Source organism: Antedon mediterranea, chromosome 9, assembly GCF_964355755.1.
Source record: "Antedon mediterranea chromosome 9, ecAntMedi1.1, whole genome shotgun sequence".
NCBI classification, from domain to species: Eukaryota; Metazoa; Echinodermata; class Crinoidea; order Comatulida; family Antedonidae; genus Antedon; species Antedon mediterranea.
In genome coordinates, this window is record NC_092678.1 from 22,984,922 (window position 1) to 23,011,422 (window position 26,501).

Sequence of the window (26,501 nt, forward strand, 5' to 3'; positions counted from 1 at the left end):
GGACCGGATGAATCTGCTTACATCAGTGGGCTAAATCTTACACTCACTAATGCAAGCACATGTTCAGATTTTGAGTTCTTGGATTCCTGCCAGCCAGTTTACTACCTTACCGTCAAGGCAGAGAACGGGGCGCGATCTTTCAGCGAGCCAGCTATTTCGTCACCTATACGAGTTGTTGAAGCTGACAAAATTGGTAAGCATTATACTTTATCAATTCATTTTATTTTAGAAAATTGACAAGGTTCTGTATATTTACAAAATGTATTTATGACCAAATATTAGGTTGAATTTATTCCCAAAACTTTTATTGTGGTTAGTTGAACGTCAAAGTAGTATTTCCTCAGAGAGCAATGTTAATTGGTCAGGTGTTTTGCCCTACTCTTACTTAATTGAAGTTACTCAGTACATTGAGAACACTTGCGAAGAATTATCAAGTAACTCTCAGATGATACACAAATTAGTTTAATTTGTTTTAATCAGTGTTCTCATGTCTGAATACTGTAGGCGTACTTTGACTACCACATGCCTGAATGCTTGTCAGTATATCGTACGAGAGTGATGTGACACTTTGTAATTGTTTTTGTTAGTTTTTCATTTATCTGTTTTTGTAATATATCTAGGAGCAAATATAATTCCTAAGTATGTTTTATATGCAAATGACAATAAATGGAAGTAATTTTGCACTGATGAATATACATCTTATATTATTACCAGTAATGGTGTTATAATCAATATTGTAGGAATGGTTTGGGATGGAACAGAAACTGAAATTGTTGATGGTGTATTAATCAAAGCTCATGACATTGACTCACAGATGCAAAAGACAGAACTGTTTGTAATGTTCCATGGATTTGAGGTAGGCCTAACAAATTATTCATATTATATTCTATATAAAGTATATATAACCGGTCTAACTGTGTAGAAATATTGTTAGCAATCTCCTTTCTACTTGTTTTTTTCCAGAGTCAACTTGATGGCCTTACGTCATTTGAATGGGCAGTTGGTACAGAGCCTCGTTTGGATAATATTCAACCATTTTCTGATTTTGGACTTGTCCTCTACGAAGACCCAAACAAGGCAGGAACAGGTAATTTGCACATAGATTATTAAAACTATTTCTGACACTGTTTTAGTCCTACTACTCATTAGTAGGAAAGAAGTAATCATGATGTGTTTGTTTTATGCCAGGTCTCCCAGGTTCAGGACATGGTTACACTACCCTCACACTAGACCATGGTGTTACTTATTATGCAACGGTTCGAGCCATTACTGGTGCTGAAAACGTCCTAGAGGCAGTCTCCGATGGTGTTATAGTTGATCAAACTCCTACGAAAATCCATTCTCTTACCTTTGGACTTCCTGGTGAAAACGATACTGAGGTATTACTGCTCAAACATTTTTTATTTCTGTTTTACCAGGCTTCATGTAACTATGAAAGTCTATAGTACCATGTAGAAATTATATATTTTCCTCATAAATGACTATAGTATAAGGTACCAATGTGGTTAAGAACATAGATCTGTTTATGTTCCAGGGGTGTTCTAGGAACTTTTTATTATTCGTATCTAAGCCCTCCCTCTGGAGAGCACAGGCTATGGTTTGGTTTATCCAGTTAAGCGGCACTCATTGACTACTAACACCACTATTTGCTTGTGTAATCTAAGTATTTAACTGAAGTTGTATGTGCACAATTTTGCTTCTCTACCTTTTAGACTTTGGATCCTGAATTTACCATCTATTCCAAAACGGATGATGAACTTTTAGCTACTTGGCATATGGAGGAATCTGAAAGTGAATTATTAAGTGTCGAGTATTCCTTCGGAACTTTCCCGCTAGGAGATGATATTTATCAACGCACTGAGATTGCTAACGTTACTTCGACTGCTAGCGTTTTCCAAATGCCTACTGGAAAAGGTAATATTACAATTATTTTATAAGTTAACAAGTTACCACACTTAGCAAGTATCTGCCGTACAGTTTAGAAGAATATTTGATTGAATACAATGTATGTACAATGTCTATTTATTATTATTTGTAGGATCTTCAAACATTCTGAATATTTTCGTCACAAACACGGCAACATTACGAACTGAGCAGTATTCCAGTAGTGTCGTCGTAGATATAACTCCCCCTGGAGATGGCCAGGTGAGACATTTTATGATTTATTCTTTTTATGCTTCTTTAAATAATTTTATTTTATAATTAACAGTTACGTATGTTTGTCCTGAAAAATTGTTAAGTAATTCTAAGATAGGACTTGAACCAATAACCTTTAGATCACTAGACTGGTGCTCATACCTGTAGACCGCCAACTTACACTTATAGCTACAGTTAGATAATGAATCAATTGTACATTGCAAGTTTTTAAACTTTTAAAGTAAAATAATCTTTAAATACCATATATCAATTTATCCTACATATTTTTCAGTTCTTTAAAAGTTCTCTTCATTTATTTTTAGGTATTTTGCCCTGAGTATATTAGTGAGAAGAAATTGGAATGCTCGTGGGCAGGTTTTGTCGACATTGAATCTGGAATTGAGAGATACACTTTTGCAATCGGTACGCAGCTTGGTGGAAATGACGTGTTCTTCAAAGACGATGTTCCTGCATATGGAGATGCTCTTATTGTAGAAGGTGATGCATTTTGCATTTATACCATTTCAATTAAAAGGGTATTTACAGTACCCATGTGTGAATAAAACCCAGAACTTTTTGTATGTATGCTTGTTATGTAATGCCATGGAGAAAGAAGGTAGGTTCTATGGTAATGCTAATGTATTTAATTCTTAACTATTGATAAGGACTATAAACTGTAGGTCCAGTGCACACATCTGGCTCATGTGCACCTAGAGGACTTTAAAGCATAAGTCCAACATGACTCATGTGCGCTTTAAAGAACCTAGTACATCTTTCCAGACGAGTAGGAGGTTACCCCGGTGTATTAGTATACACACAGCCACTGTCACACACAGACACTTATCATAATTCATTATGAGGGCCCCTTGACTGTCAGCATACGCTGTTTAGGGTCAATCTCTATAAATAAGGTTAAATAAAATAAATATGTTGTGTTTGTACATGTTTGTACAGTAGTGCATCTTTAGACTATTATGTATAAATTTCTTTTATTTTGCAGAATTTGGAATTGAACCTCTTAAACCAGAGCAGACATTCTTTGTAACAATGCAAGCCTTCAATAAAGTTGGCTTATCTACTACAGCCTTCTCTGATGAGATCTTGGTTGATAAGTCTCCACCAATCCCAGGCCATGTTATAGAAGTCTCTGACGTGGCACGCATAGGATCTAACGAACATCAGGATTCGCTAGCTGGTTCTCCAGAGAACATTTGTGCTGATGAAGAAAATGGTGCAGGTACAAGTTGTCTTTAAATCTTATTTTTATTAGCTAATCGTGTGCTTCTATTCATTAGCCAATCATGTTCTTCAAATTCATGTAAACATTTTTTGATTGGATAATAATTTGCAATGTAATCATACTGTATGCAAATATATTTTACAGACTGCCAGGCCCAAGATGCTATTTGCCAGACATCACTGACCACTGTTGTAGTTGCATGGCAACCGTTTACTGAATTGGAATCCTATATAACAAGGTAAATTTAAACTAGTATAAATGCTTGTATGTATGGAACATTGAAAATACAATATAAAACATATACATTCTAATTTTTATTTTCCAGTTATGACATTGCCATTGGATCTGAGGTTGGAAAGTCAGACATTATGGAATTTAAGTCGATTTCTACAGATGAGACGTACTACGAAGCTACTGGATTAGACTTAAGTGAAATTCGTCAGGTAATCCTTTGATCATTGCATTCAAGATTTTCCAATCCATCTCATCTTTTTATATTCTTGCTGTGCATACTAATGTTGTATTTTTGTCTTTCTTGTTACCAAGGTTTTTGTTATGGTCAAAGGAAACAATGCAGCCGGTTTGTCAACCGTTGGCTTTTCGAACGGCGTCTTCATAAGCAGGATTTCGAGCGGTCGTCAACCACTCCGAAGCCCGATAGTAAATGATGGAAACTCAACCGCATTTGACGTGTAAGAAGTTAAATTGAATATTAAGTCATAATTTCATGATGTACAAAATATATTTGATAATATTTGTAATTATTTTTCTTTACTATAGTGATTACCAAACCGATGCCAATGAAATCCGAGCATCATGGGACTTTAGCGGAGACCCTTGTCCAATTGTAAACTATGAATGGGCTATTAAACGAATTGATGGGATGGTGATACAGGATTTTATCGATGTTAAAAGTGAGTCATCCTTGTTATTTCTATCACTTCTTTGTATATTGTATTGTATTGTTTTACTGTACTTTAAAAACAACATTGAAGATAGCAGCTGATTGTAATTAAGAATGTCAAAGGTCAACAACTCAACTGACTGACATGAACACAATTCAAAGTAATACACAGTTGCGCAAAATATCAAAATCTCAGTTTCAATTATAAGTAACTTGAATCACGTCACACATGCGGTATGATAACCATGACTAGTTTCAACAAAAGCATTTGTGCGCTTTATTTTTTCAGCGCCGCTCAGTTGTTTGAAAGCCGACATGAATGCCCTTGTGCAACTCGTTACTTGTGTCGACCTGTGTGTACACATTAGACTAGACACGTGATAATATTTTAGTCACAACCCATATTTATATTTTCAGCAAAAACTATGGCAGTAAATGAAGCTGTTGTAATGGCGGACGGACAGACGTTTTACAGCATTGTCCGTGCAACAAACCTGTTGGGTCATACTCAGGTCCTCAGAACAGACGGCTTGACACTGAGATTACAACCCATACTGCCTGGACACGTGTATGATGGGGGCGTTATAGGATTCGACCTAAATGAACAAGCGTCAATTACGACACTCTCAGCCAATTGGGACGGGTTTGGTGTTGACGACCAGGAACAGAAAGTTGTTATTCAAGATGGTGAGTTGAGTAAAATCAACAATAATAATAATAATAATCAGATAAATATAATTAAATTTATTCCTTTTTGCAAACAAAATTTAAAGAACAGAGAGTACATTAATAAAAGTGTGTATGGTTGACCTGACTGTTTTCACATTTAATTTGTGGAGATTTATTTGTATGTCTAATCAGGTTAGTTTCTTAGTAAGCACTGTAAGCAACTTGGTAATTTTTATTTTACACACAAAATAAATACAGAATATGAAAATATATATATACAGTATATAAATCTTATATTTTTTTTAAATAATTTTTGTTTTATTAACATAGGGTATACATATGCAGCCAATGACAAGCAGTTGATTGAATACTACAGCATTGCTATTGGAAATGACCGTCGGTATCCTAAGACACGTGACAACATCGTGCCATTTACAAACGTAGAGTTGAACACTGTGTGGAAATTTGCCGACTTACTCTTAGATGAAAAGGCTACTTATTACGCAACAGTCCGAGCTTACGGAGGGCAGTTAGCTTATGCTGAAGTAACATCGAATGGTATACAAGTTGGCAAAGGCTTAGGAGTTGAAGGTAAGTAGGCCTAGACATTCTTTTGTAGATAGAATTTGCAGTATGCTTTGTGAGACAGAAGCAATCATCAGAACACCGAGCGTGCCGTGCCAATATAAGAATTCGTAACAGTCTTTTAATCTGGGACAAATACCAACAGTACTGTTAATGGTCATTGAACTGATCGTGTTGCAGCCACAGATAGACCCTTTGATCTCCGGAGCTCGGCATCCTGTTGTTAGTTCAATTATGGTGTCAGCTCTTTGGCTCTCTTGTATGACATAATTTTAGGCTTTTTATTTTGCTGCCATGTTATCCTTACATTCCTATTGAGGCTTCTCGGGAGTTAATTTCTGTTTTAAAATTGTAATTTTGTAAGTAATTTAATACAAAAAGTGTCTTCACAGGCAGTACCCAGGGCTTACAACAAACTGCTACTTCAAGGCTGAAGGGTCTTTCACACCTGTTCCGACATTGTTCCGGTCCGGTGCCAGCAAATCCAATTGATCATAAATGCTTCGTTTTCTCATGGCTACGTATAGACGCGTAGAGCATTGCGAAAACGAAAAATTGACGCTATACTATACTATACATTATTATATATTGTATGTAACGCTTTCATTTCTGTGAAGGTGGAGAAATCGAAACAAAGCTGTTCATCAACCAAGACACAGGGACATCATTTTCTTGGTCTAACTTCATATCAGACCAACCAATGTTCTTCTATATGTACGGCATCTCAAGTAACCCAGAGGCTAGTAATATTGAATGTGACATCTTACAACAGGTTTGTAAATACATTATGATACTACAAATTAACTTAACTAAGTATAATTATTTCAAGAGTTCTGTCCCAATTGTTTATGAAGTGTCAAGTTAGATTGTTTATGAAGTGTCAAGTTAAATTGTTTATGAAGTGTCAAGTTAAATTGTTTATGAAGTTTTAAGTCAATAAATTGATGAAGTGCCAAGTTAAATTGTTTATGAAGTGTCCAGTTAAATTGTTTATGAAGTGTCAAGTTAAATTGTTTATGAAGTGTCAAGTTAAATGGTTTATGAAGTGTCAAGTTAAATTGTTTATGAAGCGTCAAGTTAAATTGTTTATGAAGTGTCAAGTTAAATTGCTTATGAAGTGTCAAGTTAAATTGTTTATAAAGTGTCAAGTTAAATTGTTTACGAAATGTGAAGTTAAATTGTTTATAAAGGGTCAAGTTAAATTGTTTATAAAGGGTCAAGTTAAATTGTTTATGAAGTGTCAAGTTAAATTGTTTATGAAGTGTCAAGTTAAATTGTTTATGAAGTTTCAAGTTAAATTGTTTATGACGTCTCAAGTTAAATTGTTTATGAAGTGTCAAGTTAAATTGTTTATGAAGTGTCAAGTTAAATGGTTTATGAAGTGTCAAGTTAAATTGTTTATGAAGTGTCAAGTTAAATTGTTTATGAAGTGTCAAGTTAAATTGGTTATGAAGTGTCAAGTTAACAAGGTTTGTACAAATCAAACAAGTGGTTTAAATTCCAGTTATTTCCTCAACTGACTTGATCCTTGCGAAAGAAAGCGAACACAAAAGAGATAGGCGCTGTCTGTTACAGCCCTGAATAGATTGCAAATATTACTATAAAACCATGTGGTACAACAACATTTTGATAACTTGCAATGAAAGTTACCAAATATATTGATTTCGAAACTACTGTTATTACCACAGTTTATCTGTTATTTTTTCATCACAGATGGCAAAGAGTGAATGTGTATCTGAGCCATGTAAAGAGGTAGAGTCATTGTTTGATGTTGCCACTGTCACTAATACAGGCAAGGATACATATGCAGAGGAAACATACCTGAGTCTGCAACACAATCACAACTATTATATTGTTGTATTTGGTGAGTTTCTTTGAGCTTGGTTCCTATTTCGTATTTCATTTCCACTGGATATATGTGTGTTTAACAAATCTTATTATTATTTATTTATTTAACAACCAAGTGAACCTCAACTAAACTATGAAAATAGTATACAGAAATGATATAATGATATAGAAAGGATTACTCTTTTGCAATGAAATCAAAAGAGATCTTGAAGCAACTTCCTCGTTCTATCCGTTACACTCCATCCCCTTTTCAATTCAAATCTCTCCTGAAAACTCGCCTATTTCAATAGTTATTCTTTTCATGTTCTGCTGTCAGACTCTGGTAAAGAGTGCTTTATAAATGTTCGATATTATTATTATTATCGCCATAATCTGTAATCAGTGTATCCTTTAAATTTCTTTTCTTCTAAGGAAACGACGAAGCGGGACAATGTAACAAAACAAGCCGATCGTTTAAAGTTGATATGACAAAACCAATTGAAGGACGAATTTGGCTTGAAAACAACCCTCATGTTCCTGGAGATTTTGTAAGTTTCTCATATAATCATTCTTAGATTCTTAAGTCTATTTCTTGAGATTTCTACCTTTATAGAATTTACCTGTATAGCAATCAGTCCCTCTTCTCTCTTTCTGTGATCATGTGCGTCTTGGAATATGATGACATTGTCATGTATGAGAGACGTATATGAACTACTATGGCATCTGGACTATTCCATTTTCCATATTTGGAAGTAAATGTAGAGTCTCAGGTAGATATTTGACCCATAGACTACCAACATCACTGTTGTGTATTCTGTTGGACATTCTATAGAAAAGGTAGATACAATACTACTGGTTTATGCAGTGTCGTAATGGAGGGGAAAAGTTCCTCTAGTTTAGCTAAGAAGTTAATCTGGGATGTTCATGCTCTTCTTAAGCTTTGGGACACCCAGTAATTGTGCTCATAGCATCACACCACTGGCTTTAATATGTTATACTTTGGTTTGTCTAGCCTGCTTGGTTTACTGCTGACTCGACATCGTTAACTATTCACTGGAGCGAGTTCAATGATCCGGAAAGCCAGATTGGTTATTACGAGATTGAACTACTGGTGGCGCCATCGTGTAAAGCTGGTGACGATGAAGTACTAACAACAGTCGTAGAAAAGGTCAAACTAGAAGCGCACATTTCAACTTATAGCTTCTATGGACTAAGTCTTAAGGTATGATAACAGAAATGAAAAACAGTAGATCCTTTTTATAACTACTCCCACAGTTTTAACTAAAAATACCAAAGATAGGATAGAATTTGTGTACTTTTACTTTACTTTTTACATTCTTTTTTTTGTCTTTTACTTTTATTTTCTCTCTTACTTTTTCCTTTGCTTCTTCTTTCTCTGTTACCTTATGCTTTTATCGTTTTTATTTTCTTTAATTTTTATTCTTTTTCTGCTTTTGTTTTAATACATTTTCTTTCTTCTACAGTTAGTTATGCAGTATAAATTTTATCATTCTAATGTTAACATTAAACTCTTTCTTCTAGTCATTAACTCCATATTTTGTCAAATTAACTACAACAAATAAAGCAAGTTCATATATCACCACGACATCGTCTCCAATATTCTTTGACGATTCATCTCCGACGGCAGGTTTAGTGGTTGATGGTCTAGATTTCAGGAAGGATATGCCACACATTAGTTACGTTGATCACATGTCGGGTAAGATTTGAACAATCTTTTCTAAAAGCTTTTTAACTGTAAAGGCCAATTTACACAGACGAGCAGTAACTGTAATAAAAATATAGAATCTATGTTATTCCTTATGACCATTTACACACAAGGCGGAATGGATGGATGGTTTCCTCTCAGGATAGATACAGATCCTGCGTGAGTAAGACAAGCTACTCGGTTTTCCGTTTCTACAGGTGTAATTGGCCTTATGAAGAAGAATATTTATTCACTTTTATTGTCGTCTTTCAATTTTGCCTTTTACATCAGTCCGAATTTTTATTTCATTTTCTAGGCTCGTTTATTTTCCTACCGAATCCAAACATTGAACCATGTCCTGACCAACATGCAACGTTTGATGATGAATCTTGGCAAAGTGTGAATAGCAAGGGTATTTGGAATATGGATGGAAAAGATTGGAAAATACATTACGACCATGAACAGGTTTCATAAGCTTATGATTATTAATTTATTACAAAAATGATAACATATCCCTTTATAAATTTGCCGTAGTACACCTACGTTTCACCATTTACACCCTGGCCTACATTTAATATAGTGTCTATAATGTTGTTTTTTCTATTTTTCATATATTTTCTTTCCTATTTTTAAGGATGCATGTTATTGTTAGCATAAAGATCTAACAAAAAAAGGTCCGTGCTCTGCATATTACCATGGAGAAAAAAGCTTTCAATTTACATAGAATGATGACCAAACTATGTCATGTTAATACATTGTGCGCATGTGATAATATTAGGATGTGTGTCCTCGCACTCTACCTTGGCGCAGGTTTGATGGTTCTAGGTCCAGACGGCGACCAACAATTCATCAATCGTTTCTCGGTCTTCGCAAATCGAAGGCTTTCTATTATCTCATAACTTGCATGCTCTATTGTATTTTGTATCTTTTTATGATGAAATTTATTTGAAATATTTTAATGTAGATAACGGTGACTGACCCAAACAACATTGTTCTTACCATGGAGCCCGACATCCAAGAACCGTATGTGTTAGCAGGTGCAGTATCAAGACGTGTTGAAATTGGTGAAGGTGGAACATTTAAGGTTAGGACAATATAAATACATTTTCATTATTTTGTATTATTATTTTAGTTTGATTAAAACCTGTTTTTAGAATAATTTTTATACTTTTTTCTTGTATTTTATTGGTGTAAATGATAAAGCAAGAGCAGTTATTCTGTTTCAGTTCATTCATAATACTATGTAGTTTTATTGAAATATTGAAATATTTTATTGGTACTGGACGGCCTCTTCAGTCAAATGCTGGTTTCACGGAGTTATAATCAGTGGCTGTGTATGTACATGAACCCCCTACTCATCTCGAACGATGTACTAGGTTCTTTAAAGTGCACATGAAGTAGATGTGTACACTGGACCTATGGTTTATAGTCCTTATCCAAGAAGACTAATTCTACTACCAGAATCATGGAGTGAGTGAGCCTCAAACCCTTGCCATTTGTTTTATATATTAATATCATTTTTAGATGGACTTGAAAGCTGCTACCCAAGACATACCAGTTATAACGAGTGTGGTGTTCTGGGATGGACCTGATGGTGTTGTGGGTGACTTGATGGTTCCTACTGAAGAACTAGAACCTTGTTCATGTTGTTATGAGGAAAACAATGGTGTAAGTACATCCAACAGTCATCAGTTACATCTCATCTTGTCTTCTATTTTATCCCATTTCCCTCTGTCATAGGCAAGGTAGTTTTTTCTTATCTGTTATATCTTTTTTAACTTTGTGATCCATGTGGATTGTGGTCTTTCTCTTGACCATCTTACTATTCTATTTAGTTCATTTTTACTAATGAATATCAACAACATTTATTTAGAAACAGTTCATGAAATAAAAACAGCATACATTAATTACAATAACTTAAATGGTAACATTAAATAAGAACTGTTTCAGGGATCAGAAAAAGAAGTAAAAGAACTTGTCAAATACCAACCCCTAAACAAAAACAACAACAAAGCAACTGCATGAAAAAATCATTAGCTAATATTAGTTCAATTTTGCAGGAGCTGATTCTTTGGGAAATTGTTGGTGTTTCTACCAATGTAATCTTCGTATTTAATTGTACAGCTCCAATGTGATAGTGGCTTGATATAAGTCACACTAGTACTAATACTACTAGTGTTGTAAAGTGAAGTTGTTAATTTTAATATAATATATATTCTATATAATTCTATATGAACAATTTCTTTTAAATATTGTTCAAATTATTTGTTATATTTAAGACCGGATGCGATTGTGATTGCTCCGCGGTCGGAGCTACTACAAGTCAGCGAATAACTACAATACTGCCACCAACCACCACGGTTCCATGGGAGATAATTGAAGATGGAGAAGATGTTGAGTCTGGTGAGGAGTCTAAGAAACAGACAGCTGTCCAGCAAGCCTGTGGCTTACAGTTGTACGCAGGTAACTTTCTGTATTTCTTGAATTTATGTTGAATTTATAACGTTTAAATAAACAGCATAACTAATATTTAATTCATTATTTTCTGTAAAAGTTGATTGTTGTTCATTATTCAGATAAAGAAATACCATCCGCAACGTTATGGTGCCGATTCCATCAGGATAAGGTTGACTACTTATACAGCATATTTGATTTAACCTTTGACCCATCGAGTGATTGGCATCATTATGAGTTTACATTTAAAGAAGAATACGATCCTGATCCAGCAAAGGTGGGAGAAACAATTTCTGTAGTCACATCATGCGAATATTCCTTTAATAAACACCTCTTGAGTAAAAATGGAACAGTCAAACTATAAATGGCACTTTGTAGACAGAGAATCATGGTACCAGTTGACACTGGATGTCACATGGATCTCATATAATATACAAACAGTGTTTGGTTCACTAGACTTCAAGGCTCAATTAAATCCTTTATGCTTTTGCTTATTTCATCAACAGTATAAAAGATGATATTTTGTTTTAATTTAGGGAGGACTTAAGTATAACAAATCAAATAATAATGATTAAATTTCAATAGATTGGATACACAATACAACTGAGTGTGGATGGTAATCTTTTGGGAGATCTTTCTGGCGCACCTCGTCTCTCCAACAACACAAAACTAACTCTTCAACTGTGGAATGATAACAACTACGTGCCAGAATTCACAGACCCCTTCAACATTCCTAAAACCTCAGCTTATTTTGCTAATATTAGGTAAGCATTTGTAAGAGTATTCATGGTAGGTAGTGACAGTACTAGTGTCAAAGTTCAATCAATGATAAACGTTTTTCAAATCATTTTTTTCACAAGACTGCAATTGCTATTTGTTTTCATTTAAGACTACCTCCTCCTAGTGAAGATCTTTGTAGCTATATATGTTAATGTATTTATAGAGCGCATTTCACAAACAATGTCGTCTCAATGTGCTGTGGACTTTTCAACAAAATTCTTCTTACCTAAGGCTCCCGTCATGTCAGTGTTGCCAACTACAGGACGGTTTCTTCTGTCTATGACATTAGCTGCCTGATCTTGAATCGGCCTAAACATTTGTTTTTCTTTAATTGAAGACTACCTCCTCCTAGTGAAGATCTTTGTAGCTATATATGTTAATTTATTTATATAGCACATTTCACAAACAATGCCGTCATAATGCGCTGATTTTTCATTTTTATAGCCAGGGATCTATTGAAGACAGAATTTGTGGGCTTAACATTTTTTTCTCTTTAAGACTACCTCCTCCTAGTGAAGATCTCTGTCGATATGGAAGCTCTTTTATCGGTGGACTTGCCCCAGCAGTCAAATTCCTTGCTGGAATCGGAACAGAGAAGGACACCACTGATTTTCAAAAAGATATTGAGGTAAAATAGTTGTTACATTTCAAATAACATGGCCCTTGTATATTAATGATTAGGGGTGGATCCAGGATATGGCTTGCCGGCCCGCCAACAAAAAAACCAAGAAAATTGGTTGATGTTAGAGTTAAATGTGTCAACGTTTTTGTAGGTCTTCCTCCCGTGCTACCCCTGCTACAGTGAATGCGACAGATACTTCTGTGATCCCTTGTGCAAAGCCAGTGACATGCAACTTGTACAATTCACTATTGACAATTTGAAACTTGATGAGATGAGATGGTATAGTGATACAAACGGGACAGATGAGTACCTCCCGGCAACTTATTACCTAAGAGGTATGTAAAATGGTTTCAATCTAATCGAAACAAAACACAGATGGTTGTTGCATGATGTTCAAAAAGAACAAGTGTGTTGTACATCTTTCTGGCTGTTTTACTTTTATTTTGTTTTAGCTTTTTGCTTATTTTATTTGTATCTCCATCGAGATACCGACAGCATTGTTATATTATTTTCTAGTATTTTGTCTCTAAATTTGTATCAATATAACACAATATTTTATTTCCTAGTTGAGGAAATATTAGCAAATGGAGTAACAACAAATTCTTCGTCTGATGGAATCTCCGTTGACACATCGCCACCAGAGTTTGATTACATGAGTTATTATGACGTCAGTCTTGACGAGAATCAACCAATCGCTGCTCAGTCTTCAAACTCCACAATCAAAGCATCATGGGAATTTCTTGATCAAGAGAGTCTAGTAGTGGTATGATGTCATTTATTTTTTGCTGTAATAAATGAAACAAAAGATACTCTGAATTGGGATTATATTTAAGCAAATGTTTTACAAAATGAGATGTTTGATTAATTTACTTTTGTTTTACAAACCCAAATACCAACTTGATGTCAGTTGCTACCAGATGTCTCTATGCAGACGGTTACTTGAGCCAGTAACAGTCTACAGTTTTGTATCTTTTTCAATATACTGTTTTATGTTTTTATTTATGTTTCAATTTAAAGGGCTACTATTGGGCTATTGGTACTAGTCCAGGTGGCACAGACGTGCAGCCTTTTGTGTACCTTGGTAATGTAAAAGAAGGAAGGAACGACGACCTAGAGGGCGTTTTAGAGAATCGTGCGTACTACTATGTTACTGTAAGGGCTGTCAATGGTGCTGGCCTTATGAAACTGGAAGAATTTGAAGGTAAAACAAGTAAAATGGCAATGCTACACTGTGCACAGTAGTTAGTTTGCTAGAACAAGCCTTTGGGACACCCCTATTAAGGGACACTCATAAGGGACATCCACTATGTTAACCATGCCTTGTTCAGTGATTTCGAGCTCATGCCTCATGGGCGTCGCTTTCGATTCCCGGCATGTAGAACAAACCGGAAAAGAAATTCGTTTTTGCCAGTGGCCATCCGACTCTTAAATTCTTGAACTTTGACTCTTGTTATATGGTACTGTGTATTGTGATTTTTGTATATTTTGTAAGATCATTTTAATCCAGACCTCCATGGAGAATATGTACATAGTACAGTACTGTTGGTATTTGTCGCAGCCAGACATCAGATCAACAAGTTCCTATCTTGGCAAGATAAAATTTGTTTTTTTAAAATTCAAAAATTTCTTGAATGAGCTCGGTGTACTGTTATATTGCCTTATGCCTACCCTATTAAGAGGACATTTTGTTTGATCCCAAGTGTCCCCTCTTTAATATCAATACTGCTACTAACCGTTATCTGAATATAATTCTTTACGTTATACTATGAATACTTACGTGTGCATTTTCATTTAGCAATGACTAGATGTTAGTGGTTGCTAGGATTACTGTAGCTTTGCTAGTTGTAGCACGTCGAACATGTACGTATTTTATGGTTTAAAGTAAAGAATTATATACAGATAGTAAATATAAAAACGAGATGAAAACATTTTTCGAAGAACTAACCGTTATATTAAATGTTTTGTAAACTTTTAACTACAATTTGTGTCTTGTGTCCATTAGGTGTTCTGGTTGTATTTGACTATCCAACTGTTGAAGACGTTGAAGAAACTGTATTTTATGTTCAAACTGTGGATGATTTAAATGACGATAAATACGTCAGCTTTGAGCAGTCAAGACTAGGTTTAAGTTGGACAACCGCACACGATCCGTCAGTAGCTGAATACCGTATGTACACCCTACGTTTATTGTAGCACCAAGTGTTGTCATATATAATTGATAGTATGTTTCTATCTTCAAAAGATCACTCACTATAGAAATAATAAAAAAAAAGGCCTTGTCTTTTGAGGTGTGGAAGTGCGATCATTTGTCTAAAGCTCTGTCTACACTAGCAACATTTATGTGACTGCCCTTATATGGACATGATGTCACATCACTACCATATTAAGGCATACCACAACTATATTTGGGCACATCACACTTTTGTTGTCAAACTAGTTTGATAGTGTAGACAGAGCTTAACACACTTCTAACATGCCTACATCATGTATAATTTAAAGCCAACTTAACTTTAGTAATCTTCTTCTACACAATAAGATACAAACAGCACATCTACTGCACCCTAAATGTATTGCGGAGTGCATGCCTAGAATTTTCAAAAGACATGACCTGAAAAATAAATAGTTATCACGAAAAAATAATTCTTTATTGTAACGACAACAAACATAGACAAACATGAAATGTAATTTCTTCTCTGTCTCCCCAAGGCTACTGCGTCGGCAGCTCACCTGACAAGGCTGATGACATAATCCCCTGCATTACCGTATCTAACGATGGTGGCGGAACAGTGGAGATTTACGATGGCAAAGTGTATATCAATGATGTGGAATATAGTGATGTCAGTGATTTTAGAACACCGGACGAGAATGGAACAATGCCTGGAAATAACAAGTTATTGCTGGAACCGGGAAAGTTAGTAAAGTAGTACAGTCTTCTCTCCCAATACCTGACACCTTTGGGCTGGCGTAATATGTCTGGTTTTCTGGAAATCTGGTATTCAGAATGTGGTTTTGGAAGAGTTTCTGGTTTTTAGAGCGTTCGATATTGGGAGAGTTGACTGTATATTTGTTTATTGCAAAAGTGTTACAATTTGGACCTTGAGGTCACTGATGGTCAGGTCACTGATGGTCATTATTAAGAACAAAATCAAGTGTGGTTGAAATGGTCAATGTACACACAGCTCAGCGACAAAGGACCTCAATGAAAATTAATTGGGCCGTCCTGAATCTATTTTGATTTTAGGACTGTTTTTCTTGTACTGTTTATTTATAGATTTGAAATAAAAACAAACAAAGTATCGACGGTATGAATTTGAGCAACCTTTCATGAATACATTTCATTGGTTAATTCGCCATATTTCTTATTCTGACGTAAGTGCAAAACTTTTGTAAAAATAAATACGTTTTCTTTTTAATTCACTTGCAGATGCGTGTTTACAACTCTTTCAATTTGCAATGAAGCTCATACGTGTGTAAACAAGACAGTCAATACAACAAATATATTAGGTAATTTGTGCAATACTTTATTTCAATAACAACTAGACCAGATTTGTGGAATTAATTGTAGAAAGAAAGAAAGAAAAGGCTCAAAAACAACCTAGTCGGCTACACTAACTGACTGGGTGAAAAAAGTAGCATTCAATTTTGCCATCTCTCATTACATTTTGTTTTTCCTTCAATACTTGTAAATTAAAACACATTTTATTTTAGGTCCTGATGATATAATCATATCCTCTGATGATGGAAACGGAATATCATTTTCTTGGGGGAAAGACGTCTCTACAATGAACTCTGACCTGAACTCTGACCCACCAGTGGATACATTCAGCATAGATATATCATCAATTGGAGGTAAAGTATCTTCTTTCATCTACAAAAAATGTGAAGCTATAGTGGTAATGTCATTTATTTGGTTGGCAAATCTGAGGATCTAATAATAATGAGACAAATTTTCATTCATTTTTTCATTTATCTTTTTATTTCGGAATATCATGGTGACATAATATTATATCCATAGCAAAAGAAGAGAGAAAAAAAAAATCTTAATCTAACAGCTCATAGAACAAAAACAAGGATATTTAAATATATAAAGTCAATGCAACAAAGCATTCCATTGTGTGTGCATTCTTGACACATTAAGAACGTGGCGATTAATGGCCATGATCAAGGAATTACTACTTGCGTTCACACGATTTTTAAAACTAAAAACAGATTTTCTAATGAACTCATCAATGTCTAACCTACAGTACAATAGATATGTTTTAATAAAGTATTCCTCCTTCTGGTTGCTGTTATCACTTGTATCACCCAAAATGTCAAATATAACAATACTATGCAATTTTATAATATTGTTAAATATCAATGTTTATTGTTACAATGTGTTGGAGGGTCTAAAACAGTACAGTAAGCACTCAGGAAGACACATACAGTTGTTTAGTAATAATTAAATACATATTTATTGTTTTATCTCCATTTGGTCTTTGTTTTCAAGTGCTGCAACATCCCTCTTTTGTCCAGAATTGGTCGTGTAATTAATTTTATAATAGGTTAGAAGATATATGTTTTCTTTTATTGTTTTAAAGGCGTTGACCCTGGTTACTCAATGTCCTTTGGAATTTTATCAAATGATGACATTAACAAAGAATATACATCTGAGGCAACTGCAGAATATGTGCCGTATATCGTAAACCCATTGTATACGATGGACAGAGTTGAACGCCATCTCAGAAGCAGGTAAGACACACATATATCATGCCTATCTCTACTGTAGGCCTACTCTACTCAAAGGCTAGAGTAGGTGGAAGAAGGTAGGACTAGAGGATAGACTCTTAACTAGCCCAATTAATTCATGGTTCCCACTAAAGACGCAACACAAGGAGGTGACGCAACATAAGTGATTTGACCAATTACAAGCGATGGAACATTCCAAATTTTGCTTGCGTTGAATCTACGTCCTTGCATTGTGTCCTAGTGGGAACCACGCTTAATGAAACTTACAGTACGCTAACATTCTGGAGTATTCAATCAATTTAATAATGTTGATTTCTTTACAGAGTGAAAGCTGTATACGAACCAAGTTTTTACATGTCGCCACTTGGCCAGACGGAAATGAACGGACCATTTCAAATTATTGTGAAATTCAACAAAACTTCAGATTGGACAGATCAATATCCAAGCCTCGTCTATTGGAACAAAGGTAACATTGAAACTCGACATTTCATCACCTTCCTGAATCTTCCATTTTTAAACATTTGATGGTTCTTTAAATTTAATTCAATGTCAGTTTCAATTCGTTTGATGGCTGCTCCATCAACCAACTCAAATTATTTTGTTAGGATGAGTTTGTTCCATGTCTGTTCTCTTGTTAAGATATGATCTAGAGCTTATTTATTACTTTTCTTAGATGATGGTCAATGGAAGGACGCTGGTCTGACGTGTCCAGATGAATTGCCGCAGTTTGATGAAGAAAAAGGAGAAATTACTGTTATGGTGAGTATTTGATATCATTTTGCTGATGTCATATTACTACCATATTTGTGCTCATCACACTTTTTTTTTCAAACTAGTTTGATAGTGTAGACAGAGCTTTAAACCTCCATTTCACTTGTCTTTTATATGAATATAATTTCAGTTATCATCGTTTCTTAGATGATTAAGATTACCTCTCTTTTCCAAACCGTCAATAAAAATATTGTAATTTTCAGATACAACAGAATCTTTCACAGTTTCTAAAATTAATGTGAATTATCTATTTATGAATACTAAAGGTCTGTGGAACAAGTCTTACAGAAACCGAAACAGGTACCAGAAGAAGACGTGATACCGATTCATACAACCCACAAAGTTATTTTAGTAAAGAAACACTTTTTACTGTCGCTGTTGTCGACAAGAACGCTGTGAACGATCCACCAGTAATTATAATGCAAGACGTCTTAAAAATACACGAAGATGCGGGTAAGAAACTTGTTAATACTTGCGTTTATTTGTCAAGAAATATTCAGCTTCTTTTTTCTTCCATTTCATTAACATTTGTGAATAGTTTTTATAAGTAAGCTAAAACAACCTTGTGGAAAACACTAATCTGGTTAATGAAGTGTTGTATCCATTTTGAAATATTAAGTTGTTGTTATTTGCATTTTGCTGCATGGTGTTTCACTTGCCATCTAGCGTTTCAAGCATACATGGGTTTTACACAAACACGCAAGGAATCTCCCAATCAATTTGTAGCCATTTGCATGTTCTTTTTATCAGTTCCTTGTTTTTTGGACCCAAGTGGAAATAAGTTTTTAACTTTTCTTGGCATTCCTTGTAATAAAGGCCTGTGTTTCTGTGCAATTGTTTTTCTACTTGTTATGCATTGTATTGATTGTTTTTTAACCTTGATTACTAAATAAAGAAATTCAAAATTCAATTCAAATTCAAACCATTCCACAAAAGTCCCCAGTGGTTTAATGGTAGAATGTCTGCAAATCAAGCATTTGTTTTCTTAAGTTCGAAACTGTGTTTGCGTTCCTTTTTCTCAATCTCACAGATTTCTTAAACTCACAGATTTCTTAAACTGGGTGGTAAAGTAAATTTACAAACAAGTTTTGTTTAATTTCAGGAATTCTAGAGTACCAAATACACGTCTCAGATTCTGATGATGATCCAGTTGTTTTGGAACTAGATTCTAAGTATCCTATAACAGAACTTGGAGAGATTGTGGAGTTAAGTTCAGACGGTTTCTTCAAATTTAAACCTTGTTTGGATTGTTATGGACAAGCAGTTATATTTATCAAAGGTTTGTGTGATACTTTGTAATTATATTAGTGATTTGTTGTTATATATGTGTGGTAGCTTTTTCTCCTTCTTACACTTTGTCTATAGTTTAGAGTTTACGTAAACTACTATTATTAGTAATGTAATCCTTTTAACGCAACAAATACTAGAAGAATTGCCTAGTATACATAACTGATCAGTATCATGAATTTTTCCTTCATGTTTCCAATGAGTTGTTTTTGTTTTGTTTGTGTCTGTTGTATTTTTCCTACATAAGTTTTTACTTTGTAGGTTTTTTTCACTTAAATATGGTTTCCTTTTTATTTTGACAATGTTCAGCTGTTGAGACACCAGAGAGTCCATTTATAGAACCACTATCTTCGACCAAGAGTTTTGAGATCGACATATCATCTGAGCATGATCCACCAATTGTGTACTTCTGCACAAAGAAAACAGCCAACTCACCTGCTGTCAATCAAAGATTCTATCAGGTAAGAATTGTTAGAAAACAAGTAATCTGACCAATCACAATCAATGGTTGGTAGTATGTCTCTTGTGATTGGTCAAAAAGAGTTGTGCCTTCTAAAGCTTAGTTCCCACTAGGTAGCAACGCAAAGACGTAAGCGCTACTAATTTGACCAATCATCGAGCTATGAATCATATAAAAATATTTCTTGTGATTGGTCAACTAACATGCGTTGAATGTATGCCATTTAGTTTATGCCATTGGTTGCGTGTACACCTTTGCGTTGTATGAACTATGCATAATAAAGTATCTAATACCCTTTTCACATCTGCATAAATTGTAACAACCTGTAACAAATTGTAACCAGGTTTGATCTCCTGACTTATTACACGTTTTCACACATGCATACACGAACTTTGTGAAATCTCGGGAGTAAAGAAGAGTTGCGTGCTATTTGATTAATATGATTGGTCAGTTAATACCAGGGCAATACACACGCGCGGAGTGAGAACTCGGAACATCTCGGAACAAAAACACAGACCTCTTGCTGGTGTGTTTTTTTCCAGAAATTGTCTTCACACTATGCAAACCTGGTTACAAGTTGTTACATTTTGCAGATGTGAAAAGGGTATTAGAGACAGTACCACTAACATCCTGTTCAGACTGCTCAATTCTACTCAATGTATTCAGATCTGTCATTGTCTGCTTATATACAGGTAACGATGGAAGAAAACACGGACACTAACATTGCTTACAGTGATTTGATTGGCTATGTTGGCGCGTATGACGTTGATTCAGATGACCTGTTGAACCTCATGTTCCAAACGCCACCACAAGGACAATTCCATATAAAACCACCAGGAAGAGGTGTACCACCGGCGGATGAAGACTTGTGTCAAATACAGTACCCTCATGCAGAGGTAAAAAATATGTTATATATTTGAATGGATTCTGTATTGATGGTTTATTTTTTTTTTTTTGAAGACACATAGTTTATATCTTCCTGCCACTTTACATTCCATATTTGGGCATATTTTCCAGTTCTAGTGATAAAACATGTTGAATACTACATCCTTTGTTGCCATATATACTATTTATTATTATTTATTCAATGCATTTTTCTTATTAGAGTTTGATGACCTGGGTGTGGACAGAGGTTACGTATAAACCAAATCCAGATTTCTACGGATCTGATTCGCTGTCAGTGTTTGCACTTGACAAGGACGGCTTGTATTCAAAAGTACTTGAGATAGATATTGCTGTTATGCGAAACCCCTGCTCTGTACATGGAATATGTCAAGGTAAATCATAGAAATATTTTTGTGGAAAATCCCGGAACATTGTATAAGTGAGCTCTAAAGCTTGGTTTCCACTAGAGACGCAACACAAGGATGTAATGCAACGTAAAGGATTTGTGATGAAATATTCAAACTGTCGCTTGTCATTAGTCAACTCGCTTGCGCTGCATCTACGTTCTTGCATTGCGTCTGTAGTAGGAACCAAGCAGTCTATGAGTTGAAAGGAGAAAGAGAACCTATTGTGTATCATGTCATTGACATGGGCTTACACGTAGACTGCCTAGTGTCTGCCTTCTTTCTTAAGCGTGGTTCCCACTAGCGACGCAACGCAAGGACGTAACGCAACGCAAGAGAATTGACCAATCACAAGCGATGGCTTATTCGCTTGTGATTGCTAACTGTCTATAACTTCGCTTGTCATTGGTTAAAACGCTTGCGTTGCGTTTACGTCCTTGCGTTACGTTCTAGTGGGAACCAAGCTTTACAAACGATTTAAAACCAACTTAAATTTTGTATTGTTTGATTCTGGTACTGAGTCTCCAAAATGTATTTATAATTCTGATCTATTGTGTACCATTTTGAATGTCAATTATGCGATGCTTTAGGATTTTTACCGCGGAGAAAAACAATATAAATGGCGCACTCTATAGAATGATTACGACTGTTTGACGACATTGATCTTAACCAGTCGTCCTATCGTGTGAGAGAAATTTATTTTTAAAAGCTTTTAACGTTTGTTAGTACCGTTTATTAGAAGTAATGTATTGTTAACAGGGGTGTTCAATGACACAAAGTGTGAAGATCCTAAACGTAAAAATGGATTTGATGGATACAATTGCTCATGTGAATTCGGCTGGCAAGGAGAATACTGTGAAAGTGATCGAGATGAGTGCCAACTTGATGATCCGTGTGCTAGCCCGTATATATGCACAAATGAACCAGGTGGTTTCCGCTGTGCCTGTCCACCTGGAAAATCAAATTGTGATATGGAAGCGTAAGTAATACTTAAAATCAGCGTAAGCATATTTGTGTATATTGCTTTTCTTCTACGTTTATGGCTGCAGTGTCCATACTGCGTGAAAAACGCCAACATCCTTAATTATTCTGTAAGCGGAATGTATTATTAAAATGTATCAACATTTACATACAGGTGGGTGATAAGTTTAATAAGCCTGGCTGTTGGTGCAATTATATTCGGTAGCCTGGCAGGTATTGCTTATTGGTATAAGAGAAAGAACAGGTAAGTTGCTTTATATGTAGTGTTCTTAATAATATTATAGCGTTATCAAAATATATATTATCCATGTGATTTTATGTATGCGATTAAAATACAAATATAATAAGCAGAAATGTTAGAGTAGACTTTAGGTTTATAGTTAATTAAGTTTTACTTTTGTTAACACGATGTTCATACAATTTATCTAGTAAAATAGACTTTGATGAAAGTGATGAAGATCATATTAATGTACTACCTATGGATAAGTAAGTATTAAACTTAATGGAAAAACCTTTTAATATGGTTATACATATAAAGGCTGTAGTAGTAGTTGATGTGACAAGTCATAGTCTACTAGTTATTTTGAATTGATATATATAGGATAATTACATTTCTCTATTAAACTATGTCCGTCTATATAATAATACTATTTTTGTCTTGTTAAAGCGAAAGCCAAGTTCAGCTGGAAACATTTGATGGCAGCAACGCTATTGAAGAGACTGTGAATGGTGAAACATCTCTTCAGTCCAATATTGTATGTGTTCCTATAGAGGGAACGAGTGATACGAAGAATACAGGCGACAATACACAAAAGAGAAATGTCACTAAACCAAAGCGAAATCAAGTTTCACCACAACCACCTAAAATAGAGAACGAAGACGAAGGAAAAAGGTCTCCAACTGACGAATTCAAAAGACCAATGAGTTCTCCGAGAAATCAGTTCCTAGCTTCTACCGATGTTGATGATGATGCTATAAGTTTATCGTCTCTTGGCGATGTGAAAGAAGGCCACAATTTAAGTCACTCACTGGATGGACGCGTGTCTCAGAATGAGCTGAAGGTAGCGTTTGCTCCTACTAAGAGATTACCAAAGAAGCAAGCCAGAGTAGTTGGTATCGACAAGGTTTATGATGATGTTGAAGAATTTGTGGATGATGGAGAGTTACAATCATCTGGAGCAGTTGAAAAACCTCACATGGCATCTGAAGAACTTGAGAGAACCACTCTAGTTGATTCCCTAATTGCTGAAACAGAACCTGTAAATCATCAGGTGGCACCTGAAGATCTGCAGAAAACCACTCCAGCCGATTCCATAATCGTGATGACTCAAGACCCATCTGAAATGTCTGAGGAGGCACCTGAAGATCTTCAAAGAGCCACTCCGTTCCTCCCCGGTGTCATTGACGATGGGTTGATGTCGGAGGATGTTGTTTAGAATGTATATGGCATAAACGCCCAACGAGAGATCCTTCCTAATCAAGTGTTCTGTTGACAAATAAATGAAATAAATTTCAGTAAAAAAAATTTAATACATGATTGTAGATTGCATACTGAAATTTGCATATATTAGCATATACAACATTACTGAATGTGCGATTCAGATCCGCTGTGCAGCAATTGTAATATTTTAGTGTTGGTACGCATTTGATTCAGTTACCTTTACTATATGTGTTCATATAATCATTTAGTATTTCTCTGTTTAATGGACGCCAACTTCGACAGTGGTTGTAGGTCAATCTAATGACCCAAGGTGAAACTAATGACCTGAAGTATGGTCAGTAACTAAAGTAACTCAAAAGTATTATAAGTAGTCAAGAATAGTTTCGCCTCACATAGGTGTCATTTTGACTTATGAATATTCATTAGTAGGTGTCTATGAATATTCATTAACAGTTCGTTTAGAAACGACACCTATGTTATGGGATAGTATTGTGAGTACTTCATAACCGCCAGCAGTGTAATCGGGTGACGATTCCTGTGCTGCACGCGTAAAGGTATGTGGTCACTCGTCTCCCCGGAGTGCGATCATAGCTTTACGTATCACAGGAATCCGAAGTCCACCTAACCGTCCGTGTTTTTGGATTCATATTCCATCATTGTTGTTGTCTTATTACGTACATACTGTATTATAATTTTCATGTGACATAATTATTATTGAAGCCGGCGGCTTCTACAGACCCAGTTTTTAAGGTCAAAGTTCGTGATCGCCTTACCAGGTGACTGAATACATAATTAAGTAAGTAAAGATATGGAAATAAGTAAAGTAACTCAAAAGTATTATAAGTATTTTAGTGTGGGTTTGCTTCACATTGGTGTCATTTGAACTTCTTAATGAACAAACTCAGTTGGACTTCGTACGCAGTCCATAAATCATTAATATTCATTAACATCAAAAGCGTAAAATAATGAATATTCATGATTTGATTAACTGTCAATAAGTAATCCCAAACGACACCTATGTTATGGGATAGTATTGTGAGTACTTAATAACCGCCAGCAGTGTAATCGGGTGACGATTCCTGTGCTGCACGCGTAAAGGTGTGTGGTCACTCGTCTCCCCGGAGTGCGATCATAGCTTTACGTATCACAGGAATCCGAAGTCCACCTAACCGTCCGTGTTTTCGGATTCATGTAAAATATTCATAAATATTCCATCATTGTTGTCTTATTACTTACATACTGTATTGTAATTTTCATATGACATAATTATTATTGAAGCCGGCGGCTTCTAAAGACCCAGTTTTTAAGGTCAAAGTTCGTGATCGCCTTCCAGGTGACTGAATACATAATTAAGTAAGTAAAGATATGGAAATAAGTAAAGTAACTCAAAAGTATTATAAGTATTTTAGAGTGGGTTTGCTTCACATTGGTGTCATTTGAACTTCTTAATGAACAAACTCAGTTGGACTTCGTACGCAGTCCATAAATCATTAATATTCATTAACATCAGGTGTTAATTAACATAACAGCTACCTACTGACGTCACGTCTTACTTGACATACCACTTGCATACGTACGTCACACCTGCAGGGCATGCGCGCATACAGGATGATAATAATGTGTGTGGCAAAATCTTGAAAAGTACAGTTTAATTTCAAATAAAATGGTGAATTGACAGAAAACTACCTCCATGATTTGGTGTTTAGTATTGCAGCCTATTGAAATAGTGTATATTTCGTTTAATTCTTTATGCAAAACGTTTCGAAAAAGACCAGTAATTTTGAGCCGGCCAGTACAACTAGGCCTATGCCTACGTGTACGACTGCTGCTGCTGGTGGACGTGACACGTGGAAAGTCGCGGTTCACTCAAATGGTTAAAATTAACATGCTTGTTGTAGCAATTATCATTGTAAGTACATTATTATTATTATTATTACGGCATGGATGGGGGTAGGCCTAGAGTAGGCTACGGCGAGTTAGCCTAGGCCTAGCCAAGTTTGGTGCAAATGCTATGCTATGTATTCTAATACAAAGGTTGATTTCTAAATTATAAATGTCATTCAGACATTACGTTTCCAGGACATTTTGGCCTTTCTGGTGGTCTTTTCTGCCTGCCAACTCCACGCATAAGGCCCAATTTTGGTTATGCCTCACACGCATGGCTATTTGGCTAAAAATCAGGAAAAACATTTTGAAATTAACTTGCCTAGATAGTATTTATGTAATTAATTTGACATGGTTGATCCCGTCGTTGATGTGATGTAGTGCAGGAAAGCTCGTGTCCAAAAATTAAACATAGTGGGCGTATTATTAGTTGTTTTTTGTATTCGATTGGGACTGTTAATCGGCACAGACATGTGATATATAGAAAACACAATTAGGTCAATAAAATGCCATTCATAACTGAATGTTTTTGTACATCATTCAGATATTTGGTTTTCCATGACCTTTTGGTCTTTCTGGGGATTTTTTTACTTTTCAATGTTTTTTAATAATTGCTGTAGTATAATTTAGTTAGATTAGTTTGTAATGTACATTGATATTTCATTATTAATTCCAGGGTCTTTTTGGAATATAACATGTTTCTCACAAAGACGCAGAACATTCAGCATTTGGATTTAA

At 35.2% G+C, this 26,501-nt stretch overlaps 2 protein-coding genes across 3 annotated transcripts; both read left to right on the plus strand.

Moving 5' to 3' along the window:
- Positions 1-2,007: 2,007 nt before the first annotated feature.
- LOC140058335 (uncharacterized) lies at positions 2,008-3,618 on the plus strand. The gene is made up of 4 exons (XM_072103897.1): positions 2,008-2,145; positions 2,460-2,634; positions 3,137-3,373; positions 3,521-3,618. Exons 1-4 carry the CDS (start codon positions 2,008-2,010, stop codon positions 3,616-3,618), a joined length of 648 nt encoding a protein of 215 aa, XP_071959998.1.
- Positions 3,619-3,724: 106 nt separating this feature from the next.
- LOC140058768 (uncharacterized) lies at positions 3,725-25,550 on the plus strand. Of its 2 annotated transcripts, XM_072104506.1 has the most exons (36): positions 3,725-3,819; positions 3,923-4,068; positions 4,157-4,290; positions 4,698-4,967; positions 5,280-5,540; positions 6,152-6,306; positions 7,248-7,398; positions 7,794-7,909; positions 8,374-8,583; positions 8,904-9,078; positions 9,383-9,531; positions 10,031-10,150; positions 10,591-10,734; positions 11,346-11,529; positions 11,643-11,797; positions 12,106-12,284; positions 12,799-12,928; positions 13,074-13,257; positions 13,489-13,685; positions 13,940-14,123; positions 14,925-15,089; positions 15,629-15,833; positions 16,347-16,426; positions 16,631-16,771; positions 17,503-17,653; positions 17,974-18,116; positions 18,324-18,409; positions 18,688-18,874; positions 19,524-19,700; positions 20,018-20,169; positions 20,861-21,064; positions 21,274-21,445; positions 22,217-22,436; positions 22,593-22,682; positions 22,868-22,924; positions 23,106-25,550. In XM_072104506.1, exons 1-36 carry the CDS (start codon positions 3,745-3,747, stop codon positions 23,872-23,874), a joined length of 6,318 nt encoding a protein of 2,105 aa, XP_071960607.1. In that variant the 5' UTR covers positions 3,725-3,744; the 3' UTR covers positions 23,875-25,550. The 2 variants fall into 2 exon arrangements, with proteins under 2 accessions (XP_071960607.1, XP_071960608.1); XM_072104507.1 differs by lacking the exons at positions 3,725-3,819; positions 3,923-4,068; positions 4,157-4,290; ... (1 more) ...; positions 5,280-5,540; positions 6,152-6,306 and adding an exon at positions 6,922-7,003.
- The last annotated feature ends 951 nt before the right edge of the window (positions 25,551-26,501 follow it).

Excerpts from the sequence above, each read along its gene's own strand:
- LOC140058335 (XM_072103897.1), top strand. The coding sequence starts at position 2,008 with ATGTACAATGTCTATTTATTATTATTTGTAGGATCTTCAAACATTCTG. Across the intron at positions 2,635-3,136 it reads AGATGCTCTTATTGTAGAAG|AATTTGGAATTGAACCTCTT; the intron begins GTGATGCATTTT and ends TTTATTTTGCAG. Across the intron at positions 3,374-3,520 it reads TGATGAAGAAAATGGTGCAG|ACTGCCAGGCCCAAGATGCT; the intron begins GTACAAGTTGTC and ends TATATTTTACAG.
- LOC140058768 (XM_072104506.1), top strand. The coding sequence starts at position 3,745 with ATGGAATTTAAGTCGATTTCTACAGATGAGACGTACTACGAAGCTACT. Across the intron at positions 7,910-8,373 it reads CTCATGTTCCTGGAGATTTT|CCTGCTTGGTTTACTGCTGA; the intron begins GTAAGTTTCTCA and ends TGGTTTGTCTAG. Across the intron at positions 13,258-13,488 it reads GGCAACTTATTACCTAAGAG|TTGAGGAAATATTAGCAAAT; the intron begins GTATGTAAAATG and ends TTTATTTCCTAG.